Source organism: Equus przewalskii, chromosome 15, assembly GCF_037783145.1.
Source record: "Equus przewalskii isolate Varuska chromosome 15, EquPr2, whole genome shotgun sequence".
Lineage (NCBI taxonomy): Eukaryota > Metazoa > Chordata > Mammalia > Perissodactyla > Equidae > Equus > Equus przewalskii.
This window is the reverse complement of record NC_091845.1, coordinates 68,794,032-68,821,733: the sequence shown is the minus strand read 5'-3', so window position 1 is coordinate 68,821,733 and position 27,702 is coordinate 68,794,032. Positions and strand designations below refer to the sequence as shown.

At 39.4% G+C, this 27,702-nt stretch overlaps 1 protein-coding gene across 10 annotated transcripts in view; it reads right to left on the bottom strand.

Annotated features, from left to right (window-relative positions):
* The window catches only part of NEK11 (NIMA related kinase 11), a 248,982-nt gene that overhangs the window by 103,889 nt on the left and 117,391 nt on the right, over positions 1-27,702 (bottom strand). For all 10 annotated transcript variants that reach the window (XM_070576034.1, XM_070576038.1, XM_070576037.1 and 7 more), the window contains one exon: positions 26,696-26,810. In XM_070576034.1, the coding sequence (XP_070432135.1) occupies positions 26,696-26,810 (115 nt within the window). The remainder of the gene's footprint in view (positions 1-26,695; positions 26,811-27,702) is intronic.

Here is a 27,702-nt window from a genome sequence, read left to right as displayed (position 1 = left end):
TTGGGTCCTTTATGTATTGTCCTGAATTGCTCAGCCATGGTGTTTATTGAATTCTAATTCATATTCAGTTGATAATATCTGTGCCCCCCCCCCCCCCCCACCCCAAGAAATCAGCACCCACGATGGAGAAGAAAAAATCTTGAAGTCACAAGGTTCAGTGCTGTCCCCCTGGGAATGTTCAGCTCCCGTTCCTTCAGAGCACGTATGTTTGTGCTCTGTGATCATGCTCACGCAACACACAATGAGAAAGTCTGGGGCATGCCTATTGATTTTGATTTGCATCAAACTCTGTTCACAAACAGAAATACTAAGACATCCCACTGGAAAATTAATTTGGCCCTATTTAATAACTAGGGAGAAATGGATGTGCTGTCCATTTGTACGGTAACAGTATTAGAAGTTTTTGTTTCAGTGAAGCCAATGCCAAGTTTCAATAAAGGGAAAGAGAACATTTAGCAAGCAATTTTCTTTTCAAAATTACATTTTCAAGCGCCGTTACTGTATCTACCGGCATGCTCAAAACACAAAGGCAATGGGCAGAAAATGACTTAGACCGAGGGTCAGCAAACTATAGCCTTTGGGCCAAATCTGGGCTGCCTGCTTTTGCAAATAAAGTGTTGTTGGAACACAGTCACAGCCTATTATGTCTGTGGCTCTTTTCTCTCTATAACTGCAGAGTTCCATGGCAGAGTTGAGTAGTGTGACAGAAATAGTACGGCCTGCAAAGTCTGAAATCTTTACTATTGACCATTTAAGAACGTTTGTCGACCTCTGCTATAGACAAAAAGCAGCTACAGCTCACTCTGGATAAATATCATATGCAAACCATGGAGCTAGGAGCAGCCTCTCTTTCAAGTCCACAGCTGCTCCCAACACATCTATCCATGTAAACTTGGAAACTCTACAATGCCTCCCCGTCAGTGAGGCCTGGGATCCCCACTGGGAAGCAGAGGCATTTTCAACTGAAAAGAGAAAGATCTTCTTGAGCTTGTCCTAGATTCTAAGAGCTAGTCAAAAGAGTGAGAAGCCATTTTTAGTATCTGATTTCAGCTTATCAAATTAAGTCTTACTCAAACACTAGCCCCCATCGCCAACCCCTTCCGCCAGAGCCACATGGGGACAGGAGACAAAATCCTGTGTGAGGCTGTGGTCTTCTAAAGGACCCTCAGGGATCAGGTGACTAAACAATTTCTACCCACTGGCTCAGGGAGACTCAAGAAAGCTTTGTTTCCGTCCAGGGCTTTGGGTAGAAAAAAAAAATAGACACGTGAGAAATTAAAACCCCAAGCATAAACTATGTTTAAAATCTGAATTTATAGTCTTCATGTGTTGTAGCATTTCTTGAGAAATTAACATTAAATTGGTGTGGAGCAGTTATACAAAATGCTTGCCAGAAAAAAAAGGAATGACTCTGGAGGGACATTTCTCCAACCTGATGTTTAGCATTTGCTCAGAGAAAAATCCCCACTACAGATAAGCTCTCAATCTAAACTTACTTACACACTTCAAATAACATTGCAATGAAGATATACCTTGGCAAACTTATGGGGGTATTTCTACAAGTGAAAATTCTGGGTCAAAGGGCATGAGCATTCCAGAGAGAACCCTCCTCCCAGATAATGTGCATGATTTGCTCTCTCATGTCATTCAAGTCGCTAAATGCTACCTCCTGAATAAAACCATAAATAAGCACTATAATGACCAAATACTTGTAAAACTACTATCTAGGTCAAGAAATTCAGAATTAAACAATGCCCTGAAACACTACCAGCATTCTTCTATGCCATATCCCTTCCTGGCTATGACCCTGCTCTTCACCCTAGAAATTACCAATTTTAAACTTTTATGGCAATGACTTCCTTGCTTTTCTTTAGAGTTTCTAAACTTTGTACAATTCCTAAATGATACAGTCTGACTCATCTGGTTTGATGGTTATGTGAAAGGAATCATACCTTAGGGAGTCTTTTGGGTCTTGCTTCTTTTAGCTATATTATATTTGCAGGATTTACCTGTGTTGTTACAAACAGCTGAAATGTTTATTTTCATTGCTGTATAGCATCCATTGTATAAATATACTATAATTTATTTGATATACTATTAATAAACATTTGCATTGTTTCTATTGGGGCTGTTACAGCATTCTCGTGTATGTCTCCTGGTATACACATGCATATATGTTTCTAAGAAACATACCAAGGAGTGAAATTGCTGGGCTGTAGGGTGTGCATATTTTCATCTTTATTAGATGATGCCAAGAGCTATTGTTCAAAGAAGATGCATCAATTTATACTACTACAGGTCATGGAAGTGTGATTTGTTCTTGTAGCCCCACATTCTTGACAACACTTGGTATTGTCAAACTTTAAAATTTTTGTCCATCTGAGTGGTATGTACTGGTATCTCAGAGTGGATTTTAATTTTCACCTCTTTGATTTACTCTGTATGGAATTACAGGTTGGAAGTTATTTCTTTCAGCACATCGGAGATATCAATGACTTACACCCTCCTTTATTGCTATTAAGTCAGCAGTTAGTTAACTGTTACTCCATTGAAGACAATGTCTTTGTTTTTCTCTGGACTCTTTTAAGAATCTCTGCATCTTTGGTTGTCTGAAGTTTTAATATGAAATATTATGCTGTAGATTTCTTTTTATTTTCCTATTTTGCATTTTTGGCTTTCTTGAATCTATTGAAATGAGATCTACCACCAAGTCTGGAAAATTTTCACCTATCATTCCTTAAAATATTTTTATGTTTCCTTCTGGGTCTTCAATGAAATGATCTGAGATCTCATTCTATCCTCAATGTCTTTTGCCCCTTCTTCTGTACTTTCCATGTTTTGTCTCTCCATAATATAGGTCTCTGACTTTTCTTTCCATTCATTAATTTCTGCTTCAGCTGTGTCTAATCTGCTGTTAAACTCATTCATTAAGTTCTTAATTTCAGCGTATTGTATTTTTCACTTCTATAAGTTCTATTTGACTGTTTTTCCAATATGCTATATGATTTTTATGGTTTCTTGTTTCCTGCAACTATGTTCACGCTTTTGTTGTTTGTTTATTTATTTATTTAAACATAAAAGCATCATTATTTTATAGCCTATGACAGATAATTCCAACATCTCAAATCTTTGGGGGTCTACGTGTGCCTAGTATAGTGAAAACTAGTCTAGTCTAGTCTAGTGAAAACTTGTTGGCATTACCCAGCTGGCATTATCAGAAGGAGAACTCCATTGTGTTTTGTAAGATACCACATTTTACTTCTATTTTTTAAAATTCATTTTCTAACCTCTTCTAGAATGTTACATTCTATGAGTTACATTATTTTTACCACTGTATTCTCAACATAAAATTTTAATCCACTGAGAGTTATTTTTGCATAGTATAAGGTAGGAATCTAATTTTCTTTTTCAAAGAGGTAACTGTTTCAAGACCACTTAGTAAAATGCATCTTCTTTCTTCAATAAATAAAACAATGCCATTTTCATGTGAAAAAGTCACATGTGTATTTAGGCAAATTTCTGATTCTTTGCTTTGCTCTATTGACCTATCTGGTTATCACCACATCTCTCTGGGAAGTCTTAGGGGCTGCTGATAGGGTGTTTGAAAAAACATATAAGAACTTTATATCATAGTAAAACCTAGACATTTCTATGGAAGCTAAATCATCATTTCTCATATTCTGTTTACTATTTCTCATAAAGAAATAATCATTACACTCATTTCAACTTACAAAAGGCCTTCAATATATTACCTCATATTCTAGTCATCAAATCCATACGAAACGTGTTTCCATTCATTCATTAAGCAAATATCTGTTAAGCACCTTTTATAAATCACTAACTGTGCTGGTTACTGGGTATAAAAATAATCAAAATTGATGGTGCCCCTACTCTGATGAAGCTTATAGACCAATAGGGTGGATAAAAATGTCATGTATATAAATGATTTTCACATATATTCAAATGTCACATATATTTATATTCATAGATATTATACATATCACAACTCTTAAAGGTGCCATAAAACTAAACAACAGGATTCTAGGATCAGTTCTCCACACAACTCCAGGAAGCACTGTTCACATGGTAGTCTACAGGGTCCCTGATGTTGTGCCATACACAGAGGCACAATTGTATGTAGTGGCCCTTGGGTGCTAATATAAGTGAGAATAACACATGGGATTGTGTAGGAAAAACTCACTTTTGTGTGTCTCTCTTTTACTACTCACACAGAACACTTCACTTCTGGTCGCCAAATGTTGGGGCTAGGGCGGTTTCCACACCAAGCAATTCTGCCACACCAGCTGAGTGTCCTACAATTTAACTCAGTTCTGACACTACCTGGAGATAGCATCAGATCCCATAGGCTAAGGGCTCAATCCCATAAGATTGTCCCTCCATCCCACTTCAGATGACAATCACAAGTCCAGGTTGTCACCTGTATTTCTGATGGACCAGCTATAAATCTGCATTGCTATGAACCCCTCCTTAGGTTCAGTAATTTACTAGAATGGCTTACAGAACTCAGAGAAACATTTATTTACATTCACCAGTTTATTATAACAGGATATGATAAAGGATACGGATGAACATCCAGATAGAAGAGATGTATAGAGCAAAGCACGTGGGAAGGTGCGTGGGGCTCTCACGCCCGCTCTGGGCACCCCACTCTACCAGCACCTCCACCTATTCACCAACTTGGAAGCTCTCCAAACTCCATACTTTTGGGATTTTTATGGAGGCTTCATCACATACGCATGATCGATCACTAACTCTATTTCCAACCCCTCTCCCTTCTCCAGAGAATGAGGGGTGGGGCTGAAACTTTCAAGCTTCTAATCATGATTTGGTCTTTCTGGTGACCAGCTCCCAACCAAGAGCCCACTACGAGGCACTTCATTAGAGCAAAAGACATTCCTATCACCCAGGAAATTCCAAAGGATTTAGGAGCTCTGTGTAGGGGACCAGGACCAAAGACCAAATATTAGAACAAAAGATGCTCCTAGTACTCTTATCACTTAGGAAATTACAAGGGTTTTAGGAGCTCTGTGCCAGGAACTAGGGACAGAGACCAATGCATGTGTTTTCTATTATTTCACAAGATCTAATTTATACCTGTGGCTCCTGGAAGGATTCTCTGAGAACATGACATTTAAACTGAAGTCTGAAGGATAAATAGGCATGAGCCAGGTACACAGTGAGATAAAACTATGTGGCTTCCAGGAGAAACAGCAAAGGATCTGAGGGAGGAAGGATGTGGGCACATGCAAGGGACAGAAAGAAAGCCAGTGTAGCTGGACCATCAGGAGTAGAGTGGCCCAGCATTCCAGTTTTTGGTGCTAAAACCAAGAAATTTCCAGGCAATCTGGGATGGTTACGTCACCCTAACTGGAGTGAGATGGAGCGTGCCATTGGGTGAGATTGGGGTGGTGGGGGCAAGTAAGCAGGAGCCTTGTAGGCCGTGTGAAAGATTTCCTATTTTGTATCCTAGATACAACAGAAAGCCATCAGAGATTTTTAAGCAAATGATGACAAACTCTTATTTACATTTTTAAAAGGCCATTTGGGCAGCCATGTAGATGACCTGGTTGGAGGCCAGAGACTAGTTGGAGGCAAGCGTAGCACTTCTGGCGAGATGACATTTGCTTAGACTTGGGCAATTGTCGGGTTTTACAAGTGGCGTGATGGAGCCTCAGGACTCATTTTATGGATGAGAATGTTGAGACTTGCAAAAGTTAGGGAAATTGTCTGATGTCGCACAGCCAGTTTGGAAAGGTTGGATCCCACCTCAGATCTTCTCACGCTGCACCTCTTGATTTCTCACTATACTACGCAGACTTCTTGGTTTATATTTATCATATAAAAAACAAAGTTGAGAAGATGCATCCAATTGCATGATCCTAAGTAGGATGAAAATTTCTTAGAGAAATAAAAGAGGAAGATACATTTTGTATTTTATAAATGGTTGTGGTTTCTCTTATTTAATCAATTGTAAAGCTCAATTTAAAAATACACAAGTAAAATGGTATGATAATTATTGCCAAAATATCTAACTAGAAAAGATAAATTTATAAAAATTTAACAATGCAAATAGCATATACATTGTGTTCCTTCACTCAATAAAATTGAAAATAATTATTTTAAACAATGGGGAGGGGGAAAATTATCAGTGTTACAGTAAGAAAATGTTACGTATTTCTGACTTAGTATCTGAACTAACAGGATCCTATTGAAAAGCCCCTAGGAAACCTATAGGATCTAACAAATCTTGACCACGGAAGAGGCACATATATAGAAATATAAATTTGGATCCATCTGTGCTTTTGCTGTGTAGTCATCTAGAAAACTAGAATTGTGTTTATTCCAACAGTACATTAAGTGCCTTTGTCAATGCACCTAATTTTTCACAGGCCATTAACTAAAAGTAATTTTATATCTTCCCAAGAGAAAACTAAAGAAAATAGGAATATGCTCATTTAAGAATATAACTAGAGAAACTAAAATAGAGATAGCTATACGTGTAATTTATCAACGTTGACATGGAACAATCCATCTGCAGGAATGCTCTGAAATTCCATGCCATCAGGGAAAGAGCACATTTTACTGTCACCATACCTCCCAAGGTCTGAGGGTTTTATTTCCATGACGATAAAAGCTGGAAATCAACCTGCTCTAAAGCCTTGATTGCATTTGCTGATGCTACAGCTCTCCTAGGACTATTTTTCTGAAAAGTTAAAGAGTAACACGAAATAATTTATCAGGCAATTTGCATCTTATTTAGGATTCCTCAGTGATGAAAAACTGCTGTGCCTGGCGAACACTGGCGCCAGCGTTCGGGTGATGGATTTAGAAACTCCGAAACTCTTTGGGGGAAATATACAAGTAAATGAATATACTTCACCACCCAATTATCCCCACAGGAGGCCCCTCTAACAGTTTCAAGATCTTACATCCACCTACTTAGCACATAAAATGATGTCGATTAAAGCATAAAAGTGCATCTTCTCAGTAAGACTGAAGATTTTTATGACCATTACAATAACACTGGCAACATTATTTCTGCTTATTAATGGTTTTACAATCGTGAAATTCAAATAGAGTAGGGTTTTACCTTAGAGCACCCTATTCATGAAAGGGGCTCCTGCTGCTTCATTATCCTTTCTTACAGTTTATTAAAAATTGTTTAACAGGGCAGTACAAGTGGAGAAATTATTCATGATATCCAGGAATATTTAACGCTGGTACTTTCAGTGTCCCACTTCATACCTGAAAGAATGGTTCTCAAAGAGCCATCCAGGGACCCCCGGGAGTCTGAGGGCCTTTCAAGGGAGTCCAAACTCTAAACTACTTTCACAACAATACTAAGATGTTGTTTGCCTCGTTCCCTCTCAACATCTCATGAATATACATCCAGACACTATACGACATGAAACATCACAATAATCCAAATGCAAAGCACTTATGAGAATCCAGCTGCCTTCCGCTAATAAGCCAGTTACTTTTTTAAAACTGTGAAAATGCAAAACATGCTACTCTTCTCACAAATTTTTTTATTTTGGAAAATATAGTTAATTTCATAATATGCAACAACATAGATGAACCTTGAAGACATTATGCTAATGAAATAAGCCAGTCACAGGAAGACAAATACTGTAGGATTCCACTTACATGAGATACCTAAAATACTTAAATTCACAGAATCGAAGAGCAGAATGGTGGTTGCCATGGGCTGGGGGTGGAGGGGAAATGGGGAGTTACTAATCAATGGGTGTAAAGTTTTAGTTAAGCAAGATGAATAGGTCCTAGGGATCTGCTGCATAGCACTGTATCTATAATCACCAATACTATCCTGTACGCTGAAAAATTTGTTAGGAGGGTAGAGATCATGTCAGCTGGTCTTACCACAATAAAATAAAATTTAAAAAATAAAAGTAAGGGGCTGGCCTGGTGGTGTAGGAGTTGAGTTTGCATGCTCTGCTTCAGCAGCCTGGGGTTTGAGGGTTAGGATCCTGGGCAGGGACCTACACACCGATCATCAAGCCATGCTGTGGTGGCATCCCACATACAAAATAGAGGAAGATTGGAAACAGATGTTAGCTCACAGCTAATCTTCCTCACCAAAATAAATAAATTAATTAATTAAAGTAGCAAAAATATCAATAACAAACAAATAAATAAAAGCAATGAAGGGGTATATGTCCTACCAAATATTTAAACATATTAAGACACTACAGTAATAACAATGTTCTAATCTAGTGAGAGAATCAAGTCCAGTAGTAAAGTAAACATGTAAATAGGAATTTGATGTATAAAACTGGTATATATTTCAATTATATGTGGAGAAACAAATAATCACTTATAAAACAAGAAAATAATTTTCATAATAAATATGCTATTTCTGTTAACATGTAATAGGTTTATTACTGCTATCTTGAAATGACTGCTTTTTAAATTCTCAGTTTTACTTTCTGATATAGTATATAACTATAGATATAACCACATAAACAAAAGCTCTTTGGTATCCTGAATAATTTTTAAGAGCGTGGGAAGGTGTCCTGAGGCCATAAAGGTTGAAAATTGCTAGCCTAGTGTTTAGGCAATAGCTGGGACCCCGGCTCTGGGCTGTCTCATCTCTTTGGTACATCATTATTGAGAACAACTTCCTAAAACAGGTGATAGGAAGATTGTAGACTTCTGAGTCAGGGAAAACTAACGTCAAACTCTGGCTTTGCCTTTTACTAGCTGAGTGACTTTGTGTGAGCCATTTAACCTCTCTGAACCTTAGTCATCACATCTAAAATGGGAGTGCTATTTTCAACCTATCTCCCCCAAGATACTCATCGATTAGAAAAGAAAAAATGGTAAGTTTACAATGGTGGTATCTGCAAGGAAGATACCACCTTAAGTGATCGAGGTTAACACCAGTAGTAATAAGACATATCAAGATCATGGACCCACCTGACATGATGCACTGCAAGGGACACAGCATCACTTCTGTGGTAATCTTTCCCAGAATACGTAACCTCAACCCAGCTTTGAGAAAACATCAACAAATCCACGTAAGAGACGTGCTACAAAATAAGTGACCAGTACACAGGGAAATTGCCAAGGTCATGAAAGACAAGGAAAACCTGAGGGAATGTCAGAGACTAAGGACACAACAACTAAATACAATGTGGAATCCTGGGTTGGACCTTGGAACAGAAAAAGGACGTTGGGGGAAAACTGGTAAAATTGAAATAAGATTGGTATTTATTTCCCAGTATTGCACTGATGTTACTTTTCTGCGTTTTGATTACTGTGCTCTGGTCAGGTAAGATGTCATCACCAGGGGAAGCCTTGTGAAGGGTATACAAAAACTCACTGCACTTTTTTTGCAGCTTTTCTCTAAGTCTAAAACTATTTCAAAATAAAAAGTTAAAAAGTAAATTAATCAAATGGAGGCAATAATGCCTTCCTTACAGCACTGTACGGATTTAGAAGTAACCAGTGTCGAATGTTCTCCACAGAACCTGGCCTACAAATGGAGGTTGCTATTTTCACTCTTCTGCTCAACACCTCTCAACGGCTTCCCATCCTTTCATGAGAAGTTTCTACTCCATAGGCTAACATACTCAAGATCCTACAGAGCCCGGCTCCAAATTATCTTTACACCTTTAACTATTTTTTTATTGTGGTAAAATAAATATAACATAAAACTTACCATTTTAACCATTTTTAAGTGTACAGTTTAGTGGCGTGAAGCACATTCACACTGTTGTGTAACCATCACCACCATCCATCTCCAGAGCTTTTTAATCTCCCCAAACTGAAACTCTGTACCCATTAAGCAATAACTTTTTCTTCTTTTTTTTTTTTTGAGGAAGATTAGCCCTGAGCTAACTGCTGCCAATCCTCCTCTTTTTGCCAAGGAAGACTGGCCCTGAGCTAACATCCGTGCCCCTCTTCCTCTACTTTATATGTGGGATGCCTGCCATAGCATGGCGTGCCAAGCGGTGCCATGTCCGCACCTGGGATCCGAACTGGCGAACCCCAGGCCGCCACAGTGGAACATGCGCACTTAAAGGCTGTGCCACCAGGCCGGCCCCGGCAATAACTTCTTATTCCCCTCTCCCCTCAGCCCCCAGCAAACACCATTCTACTTTATGTCTCTGAATTTGACTGCTCTAGGCAGTTCACATAAGTGGGATTACACAATTTTTGTTCTTTTGTAACTGGCTTATTTCATTTAGCATGCCTTCAAGGTTCGTCCAATTTGTAGTATGTCAGGATTTCTTTCCTTTTTAAAGCTGAATAATATGCCATTGTATATATATATATCACATTTTGTTGATCCATTCATCCACTGATAGACATTTGGGTTGTTTCCATGTTTTGGCTATCATGAATAATGCTGCTATGAACATGGGTGTACAAATATCTAAGTCACTGCTTTCAATTCTTTTGGGTATAAACCCAGAAGTGGAACTATTGGATAATACAGTAATTCCATGTTTAATTTTTGAGGAACTACCATACTATTTTCCATAGTAGCTGCACCATTTTACATTTCCACCAGCAGTGCAAATGGTTCCATTTCCCCATCTGCTCACCAATACTTATTATATTTTATTGGTTTCTTTTTTTAATAATAGCTATCCTAATGGGTATGAAGTGGTATGTTGTGGTTTTTATTGGAATCTTCCTAATGGTGAGTGATGTTGAGTATCTTTTCATGTGCTATAGACTATCTGTATATCTCCTTGAGAGAAATGTCTATTCAAATCCTTTGCCCACTTTTTAATTGGCTGCTTGGTTTTCTGTTGTTGAGTTTTAAGAGTTCTTTATATATTCTGGATATCAATCCATTATCAGACACATGCTTTGCAAATATTTTATCCCATTCTGTGGGATGCCATTTTAGTACATGGACAGTGTCCTTTTGATGGAGAAAAGTTTTCAATTTTGATAAAGTCCCAATTTATTTATTTTTTTCTTTTGCTGCTCATGCTTTTGGTGTCACATCCAAGAAATCATTGCCAAATGCGATGTCATGAAGCTTTTCCCCTATGTTTTTTCCTGAGTTTTGTAGTTTCAGCTCTTACATAAAAGTCTTTGATCCATTTTGTTAATTTTGTACATGAGATAAGATAAAGGTCCAACTTCATTCTTTTGCATGTGGATATCCAGTTTTCCCAGAAACACTTGTTGAAAAGACTCTCCCTAACTCTTTTTTTTAAAAGTTATATTTTTGTCAATATTGAGAAAATTTGTGATATGCAGAATAATGGCTTCCCAAAGATATCTACATCCTAATCCACACAAGTTTTAAATATGTTACCTTACATGGCAAAGGGGAATTAAGGTTGCTAATCCCATGACTTTTAAATCTGGGTGGGCCCAATATAATCACAAAGGTCCTTAAAAGTCGAAGAGGGAGGGCAGAAGAGAGAAAACCAGAGAGATGGCAGCATTAGAAGGACTTGACCCGACATTGCTGGCTTTGAAAAGGGAGAGAGGCAGACGTAAACCAAGGAATGCAGGCAGCCGCTAGAAACTGGAAAGGCAAGGCCTCTGGGGCCTCCAGACGGAATGGAGCCCTGCTAACACCTTGATTTTAGCCAGTGAGACCCATCTTGGACTTCTGACTTCCAGAACTGTAAGATAAGAAGCTTGTACAGTGTAAGTCACTACATTTGTGATCATTGTTACAGCAGCAATGGAAAAGCAATACAGTATTTTTTTCTAGGCAGTAAATGTAATTTTCCTTGAAATTAACAAGTGAAAAACTGAAATTGAGTAACTGTTGAACTTCAGGTAAGTATTTCCTTATCACAAAAGATTTTAGTTACTAAAATATCTCTTGAAGACTAAAAATAGGGGCCGGCTCCATGACCAAGTGGTTAAGTTCGTGCACTCCACTTCGGCAGCCCAGGGTTTAGCCATTTCGGATCCTGGGCAGTGGACCTAGCACCGCTCATCAGGCCATGCTGGGGTGGTGTCCCATGTAGCATAACCAGAAGGACCTACAACTAGAATATACAACAATGTACTGGGGGGCTTTTGGGAGAAAAAGAAAAAAAAGAAGAACAAGACTGGCAACAGATGTTGGCTCAGGTGCTAATCTTTTTTAAAAAAAGTTAAGAAAAGGATAAAAATAAGTTTTAAAAAAGTTTAAAAAAAATAAAAATTTTAAAAAGATTATAAAATATGTGCGGAGGCTGGAGTTGCTACGCCTTTATTAGCTATGTTTCACTTTAGATAATATTGGTTGACTTCCTGCTCTTACTGATGAGGACTTCAAAACAGGCTTTTGCCAATTTGACTCTCCTTACCTTTCAATTTTAGCTATAATTTGTTCTTATATTGTTAAGGTTCATAATTTTTATATTAATTGTATTTTGTTCTGAAATCATAATTCCCAGGGATCTTTAGTCTTTAAAATAGAGTATCTTGGAATTTCACCCTGAATTAAGGGATTCAGTGCACCCACCAAACTTTTTACCGTAGCTTCTTCATTCCTGAGTTCTTAATTTTGATTTTGTTCTTCAAACCATCAGTAGTTATTTCAATAAGGACCCCTGGGTGTTATACATTCTAAGTTCTGTGAGCCTGAGAGTGTCTGTCTGTTGTTACCTCTTGCTCAGAGGACAGTTTAGCAGTATATGAAATTATCTGGTTATCCTCTAACCTCATATTTGTAGACATTATTCTACTGACTTCTAGCACTTCATTTATCCTATTTAGCATATCTTCTCTTTTCATTCTTAATTAGCTTATTTAATGAGAAGGAGCTTAAGGTGCTCCATTCCTTGAGTCCTCTCATGTTTACAACTGTCTTCCAGAATGACCCTCCTACAGTCTTTCCAGTCTCAATGAGCGGCAAGTCCGTTCTTTCAAGAGCTCAGGCCAAAGACCTTTGTGTCATCCTTGACTCGACTCTTTCACTCTAACTCTACCTCCATCATGTCAGAAATCCCATCAGCTCTAGCTACAAAAAAATATCCAGAATTCAATCATTTCTCACCACCACCCCACCACTACCATGCTGGTCCAAGCTACCATCGCTTCTTTCCTGCTGTACTGCGATAACTTGTCTCTTTGTATCTGGCTTTCCTACCCTAAGCACATTCTCAACAAAGTAGTTATAATAATCCCGTTAAAACATGTGACAGTTCATGCCATGCCTGCCCCATGTTATTCAGAGTAAGAGTCAAAGTTTTTTCCATGCCCTACAACGCCCTATATGATCATGTCCCCTACAATCTGACTTCATATCCCACTGCTCTCCTCCTTACCCCTCTGACTCCAGCCCACTGACCTTGCTGCTCCTTGAACATGCCAGGCACACACTGCCTTAGGGGTCTGCATTTGATGTCTCCTCTACTTGGAACATTTTGCCCCAGATACCCAACAGCTCACTCATTCAATTTCTTCAAGTCTTTATTCCAAACTCACTATTTTGGTCCATTGAAAATTTCAACCCCTCCCTGAAGCTTTCTATCCTCCTTCTTGCATTGTTTGTCCTCTTTAGTACTCATCACTTTCCAATATACTATATATTTTACATATTTACCTTATCTTCTGTTCATCTCCCCCAGTTGAATGTAGGCTCTATGAAGGCAGGGATTTTTGTCTGCTTTGTTCATTCCTGAATCCTCAGTGCATAGGACAATGCTGGGCACATGTGAGTGCTTTTTGAGTGAATGAATAATTGAGGTCATATCCCATCCTTGTTTATTTGCTGCTATGAGTTTTGGGTTTTTTTTTTTATTGAGGTCACATTGGTTTATAATATTATGTAAATTTCAGGTGTACATCATTATATTTCAGCTTCTGTATAGACTGCATCATGTTCATCACCAAAAGTCTAGTTTCTGTCTGTCACCATACCCATGTTCCCCTTTACCTCTTTTGCACTCTGCCTACCTCCTTCTCCTCCGGTAACCACCAATCTGCTCTCCCTATGTATCTGTTTGTTTGTTTATCGTCCACATACGAGTGAAGTCATATGATAAGTGTCTCTCTCCATCTGACTTACTAATTTTTGCTTTTTAAAAAAACAATTTTTAGGGGCCAGCCCCGTGGCCTAGTGGTTAAGTTTGGTGTGCTCCACTTTAGTGGCATGGGTTCGTCTCCTAGGCGCAGACCTACACCATTTGTCAGCAGTCACGCCGTGGCAGTGACCCACATACAAAAACAGAGGAAGACTGGCACAGATGTTAGCTCAAGGCGAATCTTCCTCAAGCAAAAAGAGGAAGATTGGCAAGGGATGTTAGCTCAGGGCAAATCTTTCTCAGCAAAAAACCCAAAAAACAAAAGCAATTTTTAGATCATGTTAAATTTTGGAGGGGAGAGAGTATGATTTCAGGCTCACTTCATCAACTTATCTCGAAGTCTCAGCATTGAGTACTCATAGCCTCTATACCCCTTTTTCAAGCTCTTTCCTAAAGGATTGGTCTGCTTGGCCTGGTCCTCTCATAGCACTACCTGGCTCCTGCTAAGCTCTAAACTTTGCTCCTAAAAATTCCTGCTTGATATAATCTCTCCAGTCCTCTTTGCCCTTTGGAATTATATCCATTCTTTCAAAATTATTGTAGATATACCTCTTATTTCCTCAGATTCTACATTTCCTGGTGGCATTAATACAAATTTTCCAAAGTGGTTGACAGAATACCTAGAACTTAGTAGGTCCTCAGTAAATATTTGATGATGTATATATTGATGCCTAAAGTTAAATACAATCAGGCAGTATGTGATTAAAAGTAGGAGACACATACAGTGCTATGGGAGTTGAGGGGTCAGAAAAAACACACTGGTCTGGACTGGCTGTGAAGTATTCTGTAAGGCTTTAACATCAACAAAAATTAGTAATACAGTAGTAAAATAATTTTTATAATTATTAAGCCTTCCAGCAACTGTTCTGAGTGCTTTATATATGTTATTGTATTTATTCCTCATAAGTATCAATACTATGTCAATACCACTTCATAAATGACGTAGATCTTGTTACGCTATGACATAGAGATTGTTCCCATCTTACAGATGAGGAAATTGAGGCACAGAGGTTTAAGCAATTTGACCCAAATGATACAGTAAGTGACTGTCAAATCCAGAACTTGAACCCAGGTAGTCTGACTATATAACTTGCTCCCCTGATCATGACCTGAAAACTGGCTAAAAGGTTCATGTTTTTAGAAGTAAAGGAAGTACGTTAGTTTCCTAGGTCTGCTGTAACCAAGTACCACAAACTTGGTGGCTTAAAACAACAGAAATTTATTCTCTCCCCATTCTGGAGGTCAGAAGTCCCAAATCCTTCTGGAGAATCTACAGCAGCGTCTGTTCCATGCGTCTTTCCTGGCTTCTGGTGGCTGTTGGCAATCCTTGGTACTCCTTGGCTTATAGACGCATCAGTACAATCTCTGCCTCCATCTTCACATTGTCTTGTCATTGTATCTCTGTGTCTATTTTCTCTTCTCTTCTCTTCTCTTCTCTTCTCTTCCAAGGACTTGTCATTGGATTTAGGGCCCACTGCAATCCAGTGTGATCTCATCTGACAATCCTTACTTTAATTACATCTGCAAAGACCTTTATTCCAAATAAGATCACAGTCTGAGTTTCCTAGTAGATATGTCGTTTGGGAGCCACAGTTCAACCCATTCCAGGAAGTAATTAAAGGCTTTGGGGTTGAGGTAAACTTCACTGTAGGCTCCTAAGAGTAGAGCCAGATCTTTCTTGCTTACTACTGTAGGTATTCTGTATTCCTGCTACCAGCAGAATGGGTGCCCAATAAATATTTGTTGCAGGTTGAATGTTGACAAAAGTGGTGTTCAGGGAAAGCTTTGCTGGGTGTATGCGAAAGGCAATTGCCTATGAGCAGGAAGATCAATTAGGATACACAGGTACAAGGATATAACAGTACTACGAAGGTACAAGGATAATGGCAGTAGAAAATTACTAAAAGGAAGAATTCCAGAATTCCTAAAAAGAAGGCTAGACAGGAAAAAAAAAATGCAAGTAGTCTTGAAATGATTTCTACAGAACCAGACAAGGCAACAGCTTCTGAAGCTCAGAGAGGCAAACTGCCACTTGAGAAAATAAAGCCAATTATAATAAATCTTTCAGAGGAAAAAGAAACACCCACTGGCTATGTTTTTGATCACTATAAAGAACATAAAATTTCAGTCACATAGGAACCAAAATAAATGGACATTTTTTAGGCCACACAAACACCTTGGAAATGGGACTCATAAAGCAGGCCTCTCTAAGGCAGGCTCTGTAATAAACAGACCGTTACCCAACAACACACAGGAGGCACACCACACGTAATGGCATTCCAGGCCAGCTCTTTCCTGGTCCAGCTCTCAGGCCGCTATCTGCCTGTGTAACCCTTATTAACCCCAGGTTTTGGTAACTTGCTCCACAGATGTCACTAACGACTGTTGTCTATTTCACCCGATGCTTCATCTCTAACTAAACTCTATTCCTTCTGTAGTCTTTGTAATCTGCTGGTTTGAACACCTCAATTTATTAACGTGATCAACTAGTTTCCAATAAATGCACTTGGTGTCCTTCACTGGTTAGGAGGGAATTATTATTACATAAAGTCTGAAAGATCTCTGGGGCTCCCAGCTGCCGTAGGTTTAGTCTGAGGCGGTGTAATGGCATGGCCGTCCCGGGCCTGATACAAGCTGGAGATAGCACTGCGACCAACACCTGTCATCAGTTCTTCTACTTAGCAGAAAGCTGTCTTCTATTTAGGAGAAATTAACTTTTTGTGGACTGAAAAAGTTATGTACATGTGGCTGGGTCCCAGTTCAACAATCTCTCTTTCATCCTTTCCTCTTTGCACCTCAGTGTTCTCATCTACAAAAAAGAGTTATCAGCATTTGAGAATTTCAGCAAACTGATCCTTCCTCCCAAGTAAGAACTAGAAAATGAGGAAAATAGAATTTTTGTGCGAGGTGGATTTTTAGAGAGTTAAAATATAAAAGCAAAATCTAATAATTGTAGTGATTATTGAATCAGGCTTCCCACCAGAATCACCTGTGGAACTTTAAAAAAATTAGGGGCAAAGATTTTATCCTAAAGTAGTGCTGCACAATGGGACTTTCTGTGATGATGAAATGTTTCTAGAAGTGTGCTGTCCAATAGGGTAGCCACCAGCCACATGTGACTCTTAAGCATTCCCCTCTTCCAGTTCCATTGAGATATAATTGACATATAACATTGTCTTAGTTTAAGCACTTGAAACGTGACTAATGAGACTGAGAAACAGATTTTTAAATTTTATTTAATTTTAATTAATTAAAATTTAAATTTAAATAACCACATGTGGCTAGTGGCTATCAAATTGGACAGCATTGTTCTAGGCAAATTGTTCTTAGTGTTTGTTCCTCAAACCAGCAGCAGCAACATCACCAGGGAACTTATTAGAAATGCAAATTCTTGGGCTCCATCCCAGACCTACTGAATTGGCAGCACTGGGGATGGGGCTTCGCCAGTGGTGTACTGGTAAATGTTTAACAGCTGGCTCTTGGGGAGAGGGAAGCCCTGATTAGTAGCATTTGCCAACGTCCCTGGTGTAAAGACTCTCACCGTAGCTGATGTGAAGCTACCCACATAATATCACTGAACGTGAGATTGGAAGGAGATGTACACAATAGGGGCTCTGAGAGTCCATAAGCGATTTCCATAAGCAGCCCAATTGGAAAGTCTGAACCCAGAACAGATACAGGTAAAGTCACCTTGAGGAGCCAGGTGGCCACCTCAGTCTCTTTGTTTGAGGTAGCCTGACTCAGACTATTAAAATCTGCTCACTCCTGAGCATGGACAAGCCTAAGCCTCGGCCCCTCAAAGTGGAGAGTCACATCCAGCCATTGCAAACCTTCCACCTCCTTGAGAAGATGAATGACATCACAGGCATAACCCACTCTATAGGCAGACCCAAGACACTGGCCCTCCTACCACAACTCCCACTTCTCTCTCCTACTTAAAAAGGGGAGAATTCTTTTACTATTAGGACAAACTAGAATCTGCTCCAATTAATTTTTACTTTAAGAAAATCTCGGGGCCAGCCCCGTGGCCGAGTGGTTAAGTTCATGCACTCCGCTTTGGCAGCCCAGGGTTTCACCAGTTTGGACCCTGGGCATGGACCTGGCACTGCTCATCAGGCTGTGCTGAGGCGGCATCCCACATAGCAGAGCCAGAAGGACCTACAACTAGAACATACAACTATGTACCGGGGGGCTTCGGGGAGAAGAAGAGAAATAAATCAACAAAAAAGAAATGCAGCTGCATTGCTTTAAAAAAAAAAAAGGAAAATCTCATAAATTTCATGAAATTTCTGAAGACCCTTTATAGTTGTTGACAACATATAGTAGTCAAAAAATACTGTTTGAATAAGCCACTAAGTCACTTCTAGGGCATGCCCTTCTTTGAAATAAATATGGCCTGCCTATCTCAACAGATTTGTGGTAAGAATCTAGTGATTTAACTATGCACATAAAATCATATCTGGAATATTCTAATTCCATGTTCAGGCCAAAGAGAAGCAAAATCATACATTCATTTGAAATGAGTACAGACTTTTCCTTATCTTAGAAATCTACGCTATGGAGAAGCACCCTGCTGAAATTTCTTTATATTCTGAATAAAGAAGAAAATAATAGAATTCAGAACAACTTGTCTAAAACCAGAAGGTCACTTATACATACAGCATCCAAGATAGAGTACAGAACAAATCCCTACATATCAGACAGACTCCCTGATTTCATTACAAACCAAAGCAGAGAGTTCCATTAAAATAACTGCATGCATTACCTAAATATTTCCATTGCAAAAGTTGTAGTTATGCCTACCAAATTCTATATTTTAATCTACTGAGTTTGGCCTAAATCCCAAATGAGACTACAGTGGAAAAACTAATGTATATTCTTGCCCTTATTATGCTCCTTAGCACAAAATATATTTACATTTACAAAGTATTTAGAGAAAATAGTTGGAAACTTTAGTTGCCAATTTATGGGCTCGAGATGGCTGGCAAAGGAGCATCTTTCAAAGAAAGAACTTTGCCACCGGTTCTGCTTCGGGGTATAACAGCGGCACCCCGAACCACCAACAGAAGGACACACACATCTGTAGGGACTTGGCTTTGATTCTGGGAGCTGTCTACAGTCTTGACAAACAGGATAATTTTTCCTGGTGCTAAACTAACAAGCCCAGACGGAGATCATTAAGACCATAATTTGACAAGTGGAGTTAACCAGCCTGAGTGATTTTATATTTCTCATAAATGCAAAAGCCACAGCAAATAAAAGTATTCCAAATCATACTTAATTCATATAGTGAAGGTTCTGATAAGCTATAATCAGAAGGCCTCCAGGGTGGTTGAAAACTGAGGTGAGATACGGAAAGCCATTAAGATGGCCTCAACCAATGACGGAGTTCCTGGGAACAGGTGAGAAGGTTGCCTGCGAACATGCTTGCATAGTCAGGGCACTGACCCACTCTCTTCATCAATGACACACACCTAATGGGGCCAAGGGAAACTTTAAAACAATTTTTTTCCAAAACCTGCTTTTTCCTAACCAGTAGTCACTTTCTAGCCCTCTTGAGTATACCACTAAAATTTCTCATCCGGGGTGCCGTGAACACACAAAGGTTACTCTTGTTCAAAATATGTAATCTCACAAACAAAAGGAGGCCAAATATATAACCAGAGATCATATGTTCATAAGCAACTGCTTATGCAAATTGTTGAATTACTGTATCTTAAAATGAGGTTGTGGGGAGGTGGAGGGTAGAGGGAAGGAAGGGAGTTAATTTAATTCTAAGCTATTTGAAGCCAGGGAAACAGGCCATGTGGAGTTAAGCTGGGGGGAGCAGTTGAGTTTGTTCACTTTTCCTAGATTCAAAAGAGAAAATTAATCTGAGTTACAAAAAGGGTAAAGTCGCTTTGATCGCCACAACCCCAAATCCTCAGGCGCAAAATTCAGTGAAAGATTGCAGACATCTTAAACTCGTGTAGGAATAGGTACTTAGCCAGGCCATCTTTAATATAAGAAGAACTCCAATTAATAATTTAAAAGAGCTATGGCCAGAAACAGAAACCCAAACAATTCAAGGGGTTAGCGGGAAAGAACGGTCAAGGTCAGCTGCGAAGCTGGGCATGTAGATTTACATCACACATTCACAAAAAGGTATTCTTACATGTGGATGCCAACGCACAGAACAATCAGATGAATTTATGAAGAACCCGTGCTGCTACCTCAGAAACTGGCGGGCTGCAAATGCTGGCGACCTCACAAACACACTTTCTGCAGACAGACGCAGGAAAACTGACTTCTTTAGAATAAGTCAAATTCATTATTCTGCTCACACATAGACCTACCACTATGAATCATGACAATCATTTTGGATTTTTTGAAGGTTTCCTATTTTTCTATTTTGAATTTTTTTAGAAGCCAGAGAAAAAGAGAAGTTGGTAGAAAATGCTGTTCGTCATGAGTGACAAAAGGTATTAGATACTGCTGCCATAGTTTCTTGCCAGAAAGATTTTCTTTTTGTTTTTTTCTGGAAATGTGTTATTTCACTTCAAAAAATGAAAGGGTTTGACAAGAGAATCTAGGAGGTGGCTGATACTGATGTGGCCCTCACTGCCACAAACAAAACAGAAAGCCCCTTTACAAAGATCAGAGAGGACAAATTTAAATGCCTATCACAAAGGTCTAAATTAAAATCTGGCCTAAACATGAAAGCAAAATATTTCAATCACTTTAAGAAAAAATTAGCATGTAAAACAAAGCTGGTTATTTGACTAGAAGCAGATACTACCCAACATAGCTGTACTCGTTTTCTAAGGCAGCTTAGCTTCCTTCAGGCATCAAAGTGATGCTCTCCAGGCGGTGGGCGCATGAGCCCTGAGTACAACTGTGAAACTGCATGCATGGAAAATAATTTCTTCAACTCAAGGAAAACCATCCCATGGTATGTCCAAAATGCCGTCAGAAACACACATTATATGAGGTTTTAGTCTATTATATTTGTGTTCTATTCTACCTTAAAGACATGATTGATGTTTATTTAATTTTCTGCTTAACTGATTCAGTCCAAATCTGAATCATGACAGGCTAAGCAAGGCCACTTAAGGATGTTCCCTGTCCTACCAGCAGGACCCTTAGTTTAATAACTACTGTATAATTGATATTTACCTAAGGGGTGGACTTTGGAATCACATAGTGCTTTCCCAGGTAAAAAACTTATTTTGAGATGTCCATGAGTCCAGATTTTCTTTGTGAATAATTCATGTTCCAGGGACTGATTTTCCTCCTTTTTCTATTATGCCTGCCTAGGACACAACAGTGAAGTGGCTTGTCAGACAGGTGTTATTCTGCATCCACTTTAATTTTTCAAACTGGATATAATCTTTAAATTTTAGTTAGAAGCACCTACCCAGCTTGTCATGCAGAAGGAACACTCTAAATTATTTAATATGCCTCAGCGTGGAGAATCAGCACATCTTCATTTAATATTAGATTCATTCTCATTATCCTCTACAGCTCAGAAAATTAGGGAGTGACTGCAGGAGCCTTTATTCCTGGGAGTAAATATGAGAGTCTGGTGGAAACACCAATGTAACTCAGTGGAATATGTGACAAACATGAAACAAAACCATCAATTTATATCTACACTTCAAGTCTTTAAGACATTTAAAGCTCTGGAAGTGATGGTACATCTAGGAATATGGAAGTGACCCTGGGCACTTTCTTTAATGAGCTGGGCAGCTCCGACAGCTTCCCTATCTCCGGCTGGGTGTCGGAGTCAGGCCTGTTACTTTTTGTTCTATTATGTTCAGGCTGCTTTAGTTGGTACTAGATCCTTTTAGATCTGCTGGTATGGGTTCCCTGCCACTCCACATGAGCCCTCCAACTATAAAGACAGAAGAGAGGAGCTAAGGATTCTGCCCCCCATCTTTAAATAACCAACTTTCCTCCTGAGAGAAGACCCCAAAACCCTAACACTCCTTGTGGAAGATAATGTTGTTCAGTTGACATTAGAAGGAAACCCCATGATCATTTTCTGGACGAAGGACTTTGTGTCCCAAGTAATATCTAGAGATCTTCTCAGTTGCTTTCTATCTCTCAAATCTCTCTCGTTTATTCATTAGCTAAAACACACACAGATGGGCATAACTCATAATGTTTTCTTTTTCCTTTCATTTTTTTCTGACTATCTTACCAATGTTTTTTTTATTTATCAACTTTATTGAAGTATAATTTATAGACAATAAAATGCACTCATTTAAAGTATGGAGTTCAATGAGTTTTGACAAATATATGCATCCTGGGTTACCATCAGCACAATCAAGATATTGAACTTTCCCATCACCACAAAAGCTTCCCTTGTGCCCCTCTGGAGTCAATTCCCAAGACCACAACCCCCAGGCAACCAGTGGCCTCATTGCTACCATATAGGTAAGTGCTGCTGATTCTAGAACTTCATGGAAACAGAATCATGAACTCTTTTGTTTGCGGCTTCTTTCACCTAGCATAATACTTTTGCTATTCATCCATATTGTTGTGTGTATTGATAGTTTGCTTCTTTTCATTGCCAAGCAGAATTACATTGCATGAGTAAACTACAAGTTCCACCTATTGATTGATACTTGACTTGTTGATTGATACTTGACTTGTTTCTAATTTTTGCTACGATGAAAACTGCTAAGAACATTTGTGCACATATGTTCTAGTACATAGATCTTCTAGTAGACATGCTTTCATTTCTCTTAGGTAACTAGAAGTGGAATTTCAAAGTCAATTAAAGTTTTCTTTTTTTTTAAATTAAAACAATAAAAATATATCATTGCATAACAGAGTTCAAATCACCTTATTTCCACTTGGACATTTAAAGGAAAGTGATGACACTATAGGACATTGAGCAGCCCACAACTGAAAAGGGCATGTGGACTTCCTACGGGCAAGCAAAGCACAACCCCCTTAAGGTCCGAGCTTTCCCTGAGCACAGGGAAGGGGCTCAGGACTTGCTCAAGGAGTGGCTGAAAGGGCAATAAAGAGGTGACAACTGGTCAGGCTCTAGGTGGGCCACCAAGGTGCACACCAGTGCAGATTCTGCAATTTGAAAGGTTGGGTTAAGAGCCATGCTCTGGGTGGGCCCAGGATCCACAAGTATCAGGCTATTCCAGCTTCACAAGAAATGCTATTCTGAAACTCAGCTATGAGTTGCTGAAAATAAGGCTAGAATGCAATGAAGTTCCTGACAAAAATTAATGTGGAAGAAATCATCAGCATTACAAAAAAAGAAGTTAAATCAGGATAATTTCCTTAATGTTCCGGTTGTGCTTTCTCATTTGATTATAATGGTTATCCATGACTTCAGCTCGATTAAATCAGCTGTTGTCAACTAAATGCATATCAAATGTAAATAATGTCTTAGCCTGTCTTCTTCCTCTGCAACTAACTCCCCTCATCCCAAAGGGAATTTTCCAGTTCAACATCAAAGACTGATTAAACATTTGGTGTAGGAGCTTAAAAAAAGACTGTGTAATTTTATTTTACATATACATGCTAGATAAAAAGTAAACAAATAAAAATTTCCTCTGAAAGTTTGGAGTCAAATCTGGTAAAAGGCAAAGAGAATGCGGAAACTAACTAACCACTCCAGAGTTCATCAACAGATTAAAGTCTGATGTCTCAAAATTTCATGATTAAGCTATGTGATCACAATCATCTTGTAAGTTGCCCACCGTTCTAACCAATCATCAATCCAAAGGTTACATTTTTATAGTTCTAAGTCTCCCTTTTCAGTTTAATGTTCAAGATAGAATCAAATTTAGAAAATATGACTTTATAGAGACGAAAAAATAAGGGAAACGTGTATTTTCCAAGGTATTTGGCCCAACTAAAACTACTGTTTTTTGCATTCTACAGCTTATTATGGAGATGTAAGTAGTGTTTCCTTATTGCATGAACAAGGTGGTCAAAGGAGTAGATTTTCCCATCGCCACTTTAACCGGTAAATCACTATGAGGTCTACCATCTTGAAACCTCCATGACAAAAGACAAAGGGAGACCTGAGGAGGGCACCAGCTTGAGTCTCCTGGTAGCAGCTGGAACCTGTGGTCAGGGCTAGCTTAGGAGTAATTTGGCTACTACAGTTAACAAAAATTAGCATGGAGACACACAAAGACTCTCTGCCTTTTGAAGGTCCAATTCACTTGACATGTTTGTCTGCTTCTTGCAAATCTATTGCTGCTACCCACCACTTCCAATCCCAATCACTTCGGGGGAAATGAAAAGGGTGCTGCAATAGAAAGCAGGAGCTTTAGAGTCCTTGAGCAAATTACTTCATGTCTTTGGCGTCTCATCTTTGAAATGAGTAACAAGTACTTTTCCCAGGTGAAACCCAGAGGCTGGGCCCAGACTTCTTGATCCTAGACCATCCACTCAATATCCTGTCCTGGGGCTTCCTCTCTATAGATAGCAAGGCTCTGCCCTCCAGCAGAGCACAAGCCATCCATATCATGTGCAACTCGGTGGCCTAACTCTCAGTTTTATATTCTTAGAAACAAAGGCCCATGGGCCTTTCTATGCTTTCAAATTTTACCTTTGGAGAACAACAAATTACATATTAAAGAAATACCTAAAAAGAGTCTAAGATGCAAATCAATTCTGATATAAAGATTTGTTTGTCAATAACACCTGTTACTAGATAGCTTCTACAACACCATTTCAAAAGTTGGCAGATGCCAACCTAAAGAGCTTTGGCTGCTAGTTTCCTTATAGCTGAAGGAGGCAGCACAAGCTCTAACAGCTCTATTAGGAAGACATCAAATGCAAATTTGGGCTAAGATGACCAGCCAATCCATGTTCCACTGCTTTCATTCTTAGTTTGGAAAGAGAACTCAACTACTGCCAAAAAAGAGTTGTCATACCATTGTGCAGCCTTGAAGATGCCCCTTGAAGACCTCCAACTACAAAGAGTGTAATTGGCCAAGGGCCCCAGCTGTCCATCCCTGAATTCTCTCGGAGGCTCCTACACCGCCCCACGGGCCACTGCAGGAGTGTATCAGGGATGCTAAAGCAGGCCTCTGATGGGTGACTTTGCTTAAGGACTTTCTGATGTCTTGGCTGATCCCCCGAACCTTCTCTCTTCTCACTTGGAATAAGACTTGAAACGTGGTCTGATGGTTCTCTCAGCCTTTTCCAGCTCCTTTCCTAGTTCCTTTCAGGCAGACATTCCCCAATGATATCCTTGTGCTTTTAGTCTCAACTTGGCAACTGCTTCTCAGAGGTCCAGACTAACATATTATTCATTCATTTATTCATCCACTCATTCATCCAATAAATATTTATTGAGTGCCTACAACATTCCTGGTACTTTGTCCTAGGTACTGGGGAGAGTGGTACAAGACTGAGAAGGCCCCTACATCCTTACTCTTCCCCTCAGGGTCATAAACTGCTTCCCTTTCTTTGGCTCTTACTGTGTGCTGGGCACTGAGCTAAAAGCACATCACATGCCTAGTCTCATTTGCTTTTCACAACAACCATTAAAGGAGGTATTATTCTTGTTTCATGGATAAGGAAACTGAGAGCTAGAGAGATTAAGCTGCCTGGGGCTTCCTGATAGAACTAGCTTTTATACTTCAAAACTCATGTTTTTAACCATTAGGCTATGATGTATCTTTCCCACTTTTTTTCTGGCAATGATTGCACATCCATAGCGTTGGTTTTCCAAAGTCCGACTTCATTTCTTTACTTTAAATTTATGAGGGTGTGAGGGATCAGAATTTGCCACCCTAAAATGCATCTCTTTGGCTTGATTATTTTTAAGAACAAAAGACTCAGAAAGAAACTTTGACCTTCCCCCTAACTGCCTAAAAGAATTTAAGATAGAAGGCCTGTTCCAGGAAGGAGCTGTCCCATAGAGAACTATAGTATAATACGAACTAGGTGCGATAGACAGGGAGGAACCTGGCAAGGCCCATTTGATGAAAGTCCTTCCCATGTCACACTGTCTCTGCAAAACATGGCAAACATTTATTTACCAAATATTTGCTTTTCCATCTCTATGTGAATTGTCTTCCTTCCCTTTGAATTCCAAAACCACTACCCCCAACATCCTCCTTTGTCTTCAGCTGAAGATGGTTTTAAGGTGGTAGCTTCAGCCATTTTGGTGAGCCACTAGTTTTCCCGGGTTCCTCCCAAATATACACGTTATTAAACTTTGTTTGATTTTCTCCTGTTATTTCATTTCATGCCAATTTAATTCTTAGACCAGCCAGAAGAAACTAAAGGGGTCTTCCTTTACTAAAGAGAAATAGTTCTGTTCTAGAAATAGAAACTAAATAGTTCTTCCTCCCCTACAAGGGCCAGGGAAACCATTCATAGAAGGAAATAATACTTCAGAGCATTCACAGTCCAACACTGTTCCAAAGACAGGTTAATGACAATATTGTTTAATTGATGCAGAAGAAGAGGTCCCTCACCTGGTGAGCATTTCCAGCTCACCTTCACTAACACAAAGAAGAGAGAAGAGGACAAACCCCATGGCTTCTCTGCTTTTCACCCTGGTCACAGCCCAGCTCTGGCAAAGACGGAAGGTGGTCACATACATCCAAGGCTTCTCTCAGAGGTCAGCCACACCAACCCATGTGTCAGCTAACAGCACCCTTCTGAATACTGACGCCAACTCATACCATGATCTCCAAGATCAGCTATGGTGTCCTCTCCACTTGAGTCAAGTGTGCTGAGGTCCAGGGAAGAAACAGGCTGAGACTCAGGCAGGTTCTCTGAAGTTGGGTCATCAAATTCCTTGTGAAAGGTAATGAACAATTCATGAGAAGCTGATAGAAGGAAATAGCATTACCACAAATGAAACAATATTCTTGTTTAGAAGACTATTTAGAAACAAAAGCCTACCTAATCCTCTCCCTTAAACATGATAACATTTTCAAATTTCAGGAAGGCAGCTGGGGATATGAGAAACAGCCTTGAATCAACTTGACAGGTGACCTTGGGCAAAGGATTTAACCTCCCATGGCCTCAGATTCAGGGCCAGGACTAGGATGAGGCAGGTGGAATGCCCAGGGTGCACAATTGAAGAAGGTTCTCACTTTCAGGCTCAGGCAAGAGCAGGATCGACTGGCAGGTGAGAACGAATACCTCCTTCAGTTTTGTACCCTGGGTATCATACTTATTCATCCTAGTCCAGCCCTGCTCAGTTGCCTTATCTCAAAACTAGAGGCAGTGGCCGGCCCGGTGGCACAGCGGTTAAGTTCGCACTTTCTGCTTCTTGGCAGCCCGGGGTTCACCGTTCAGATCCCGGGTGCGGACAGGGCACCACTTGGCAAAAGCCATGCTGTGGCAGGCATCTCACGTATAAAGTAGAGGAAGATGGCCATGGATGTTAGCTCAGGGCCAGTCTTCCTCAGCAAAAAGAGGAAGATTGGCAGTAGTTAGCTCAGGGCTAATCTTCCTCAAAAGAAAAAAAAACAAAACAAAACTAGAGGAATTGGCTTGGATGACTTCCGAGTTCTCTTCTAGCTTTAAAAGTTCTGTGATTCTATGAATTCCAATTTGCTAAAAGAAAGGGATCTAAGAGGCCACATGAAAGAATTCACACTTCAAAAAAATAAGAGGTAAACTTCTCAAATATATCAATAGGTATTTCAATAAGTCATTTAGCCTTTTTTTCAGTTTGTGT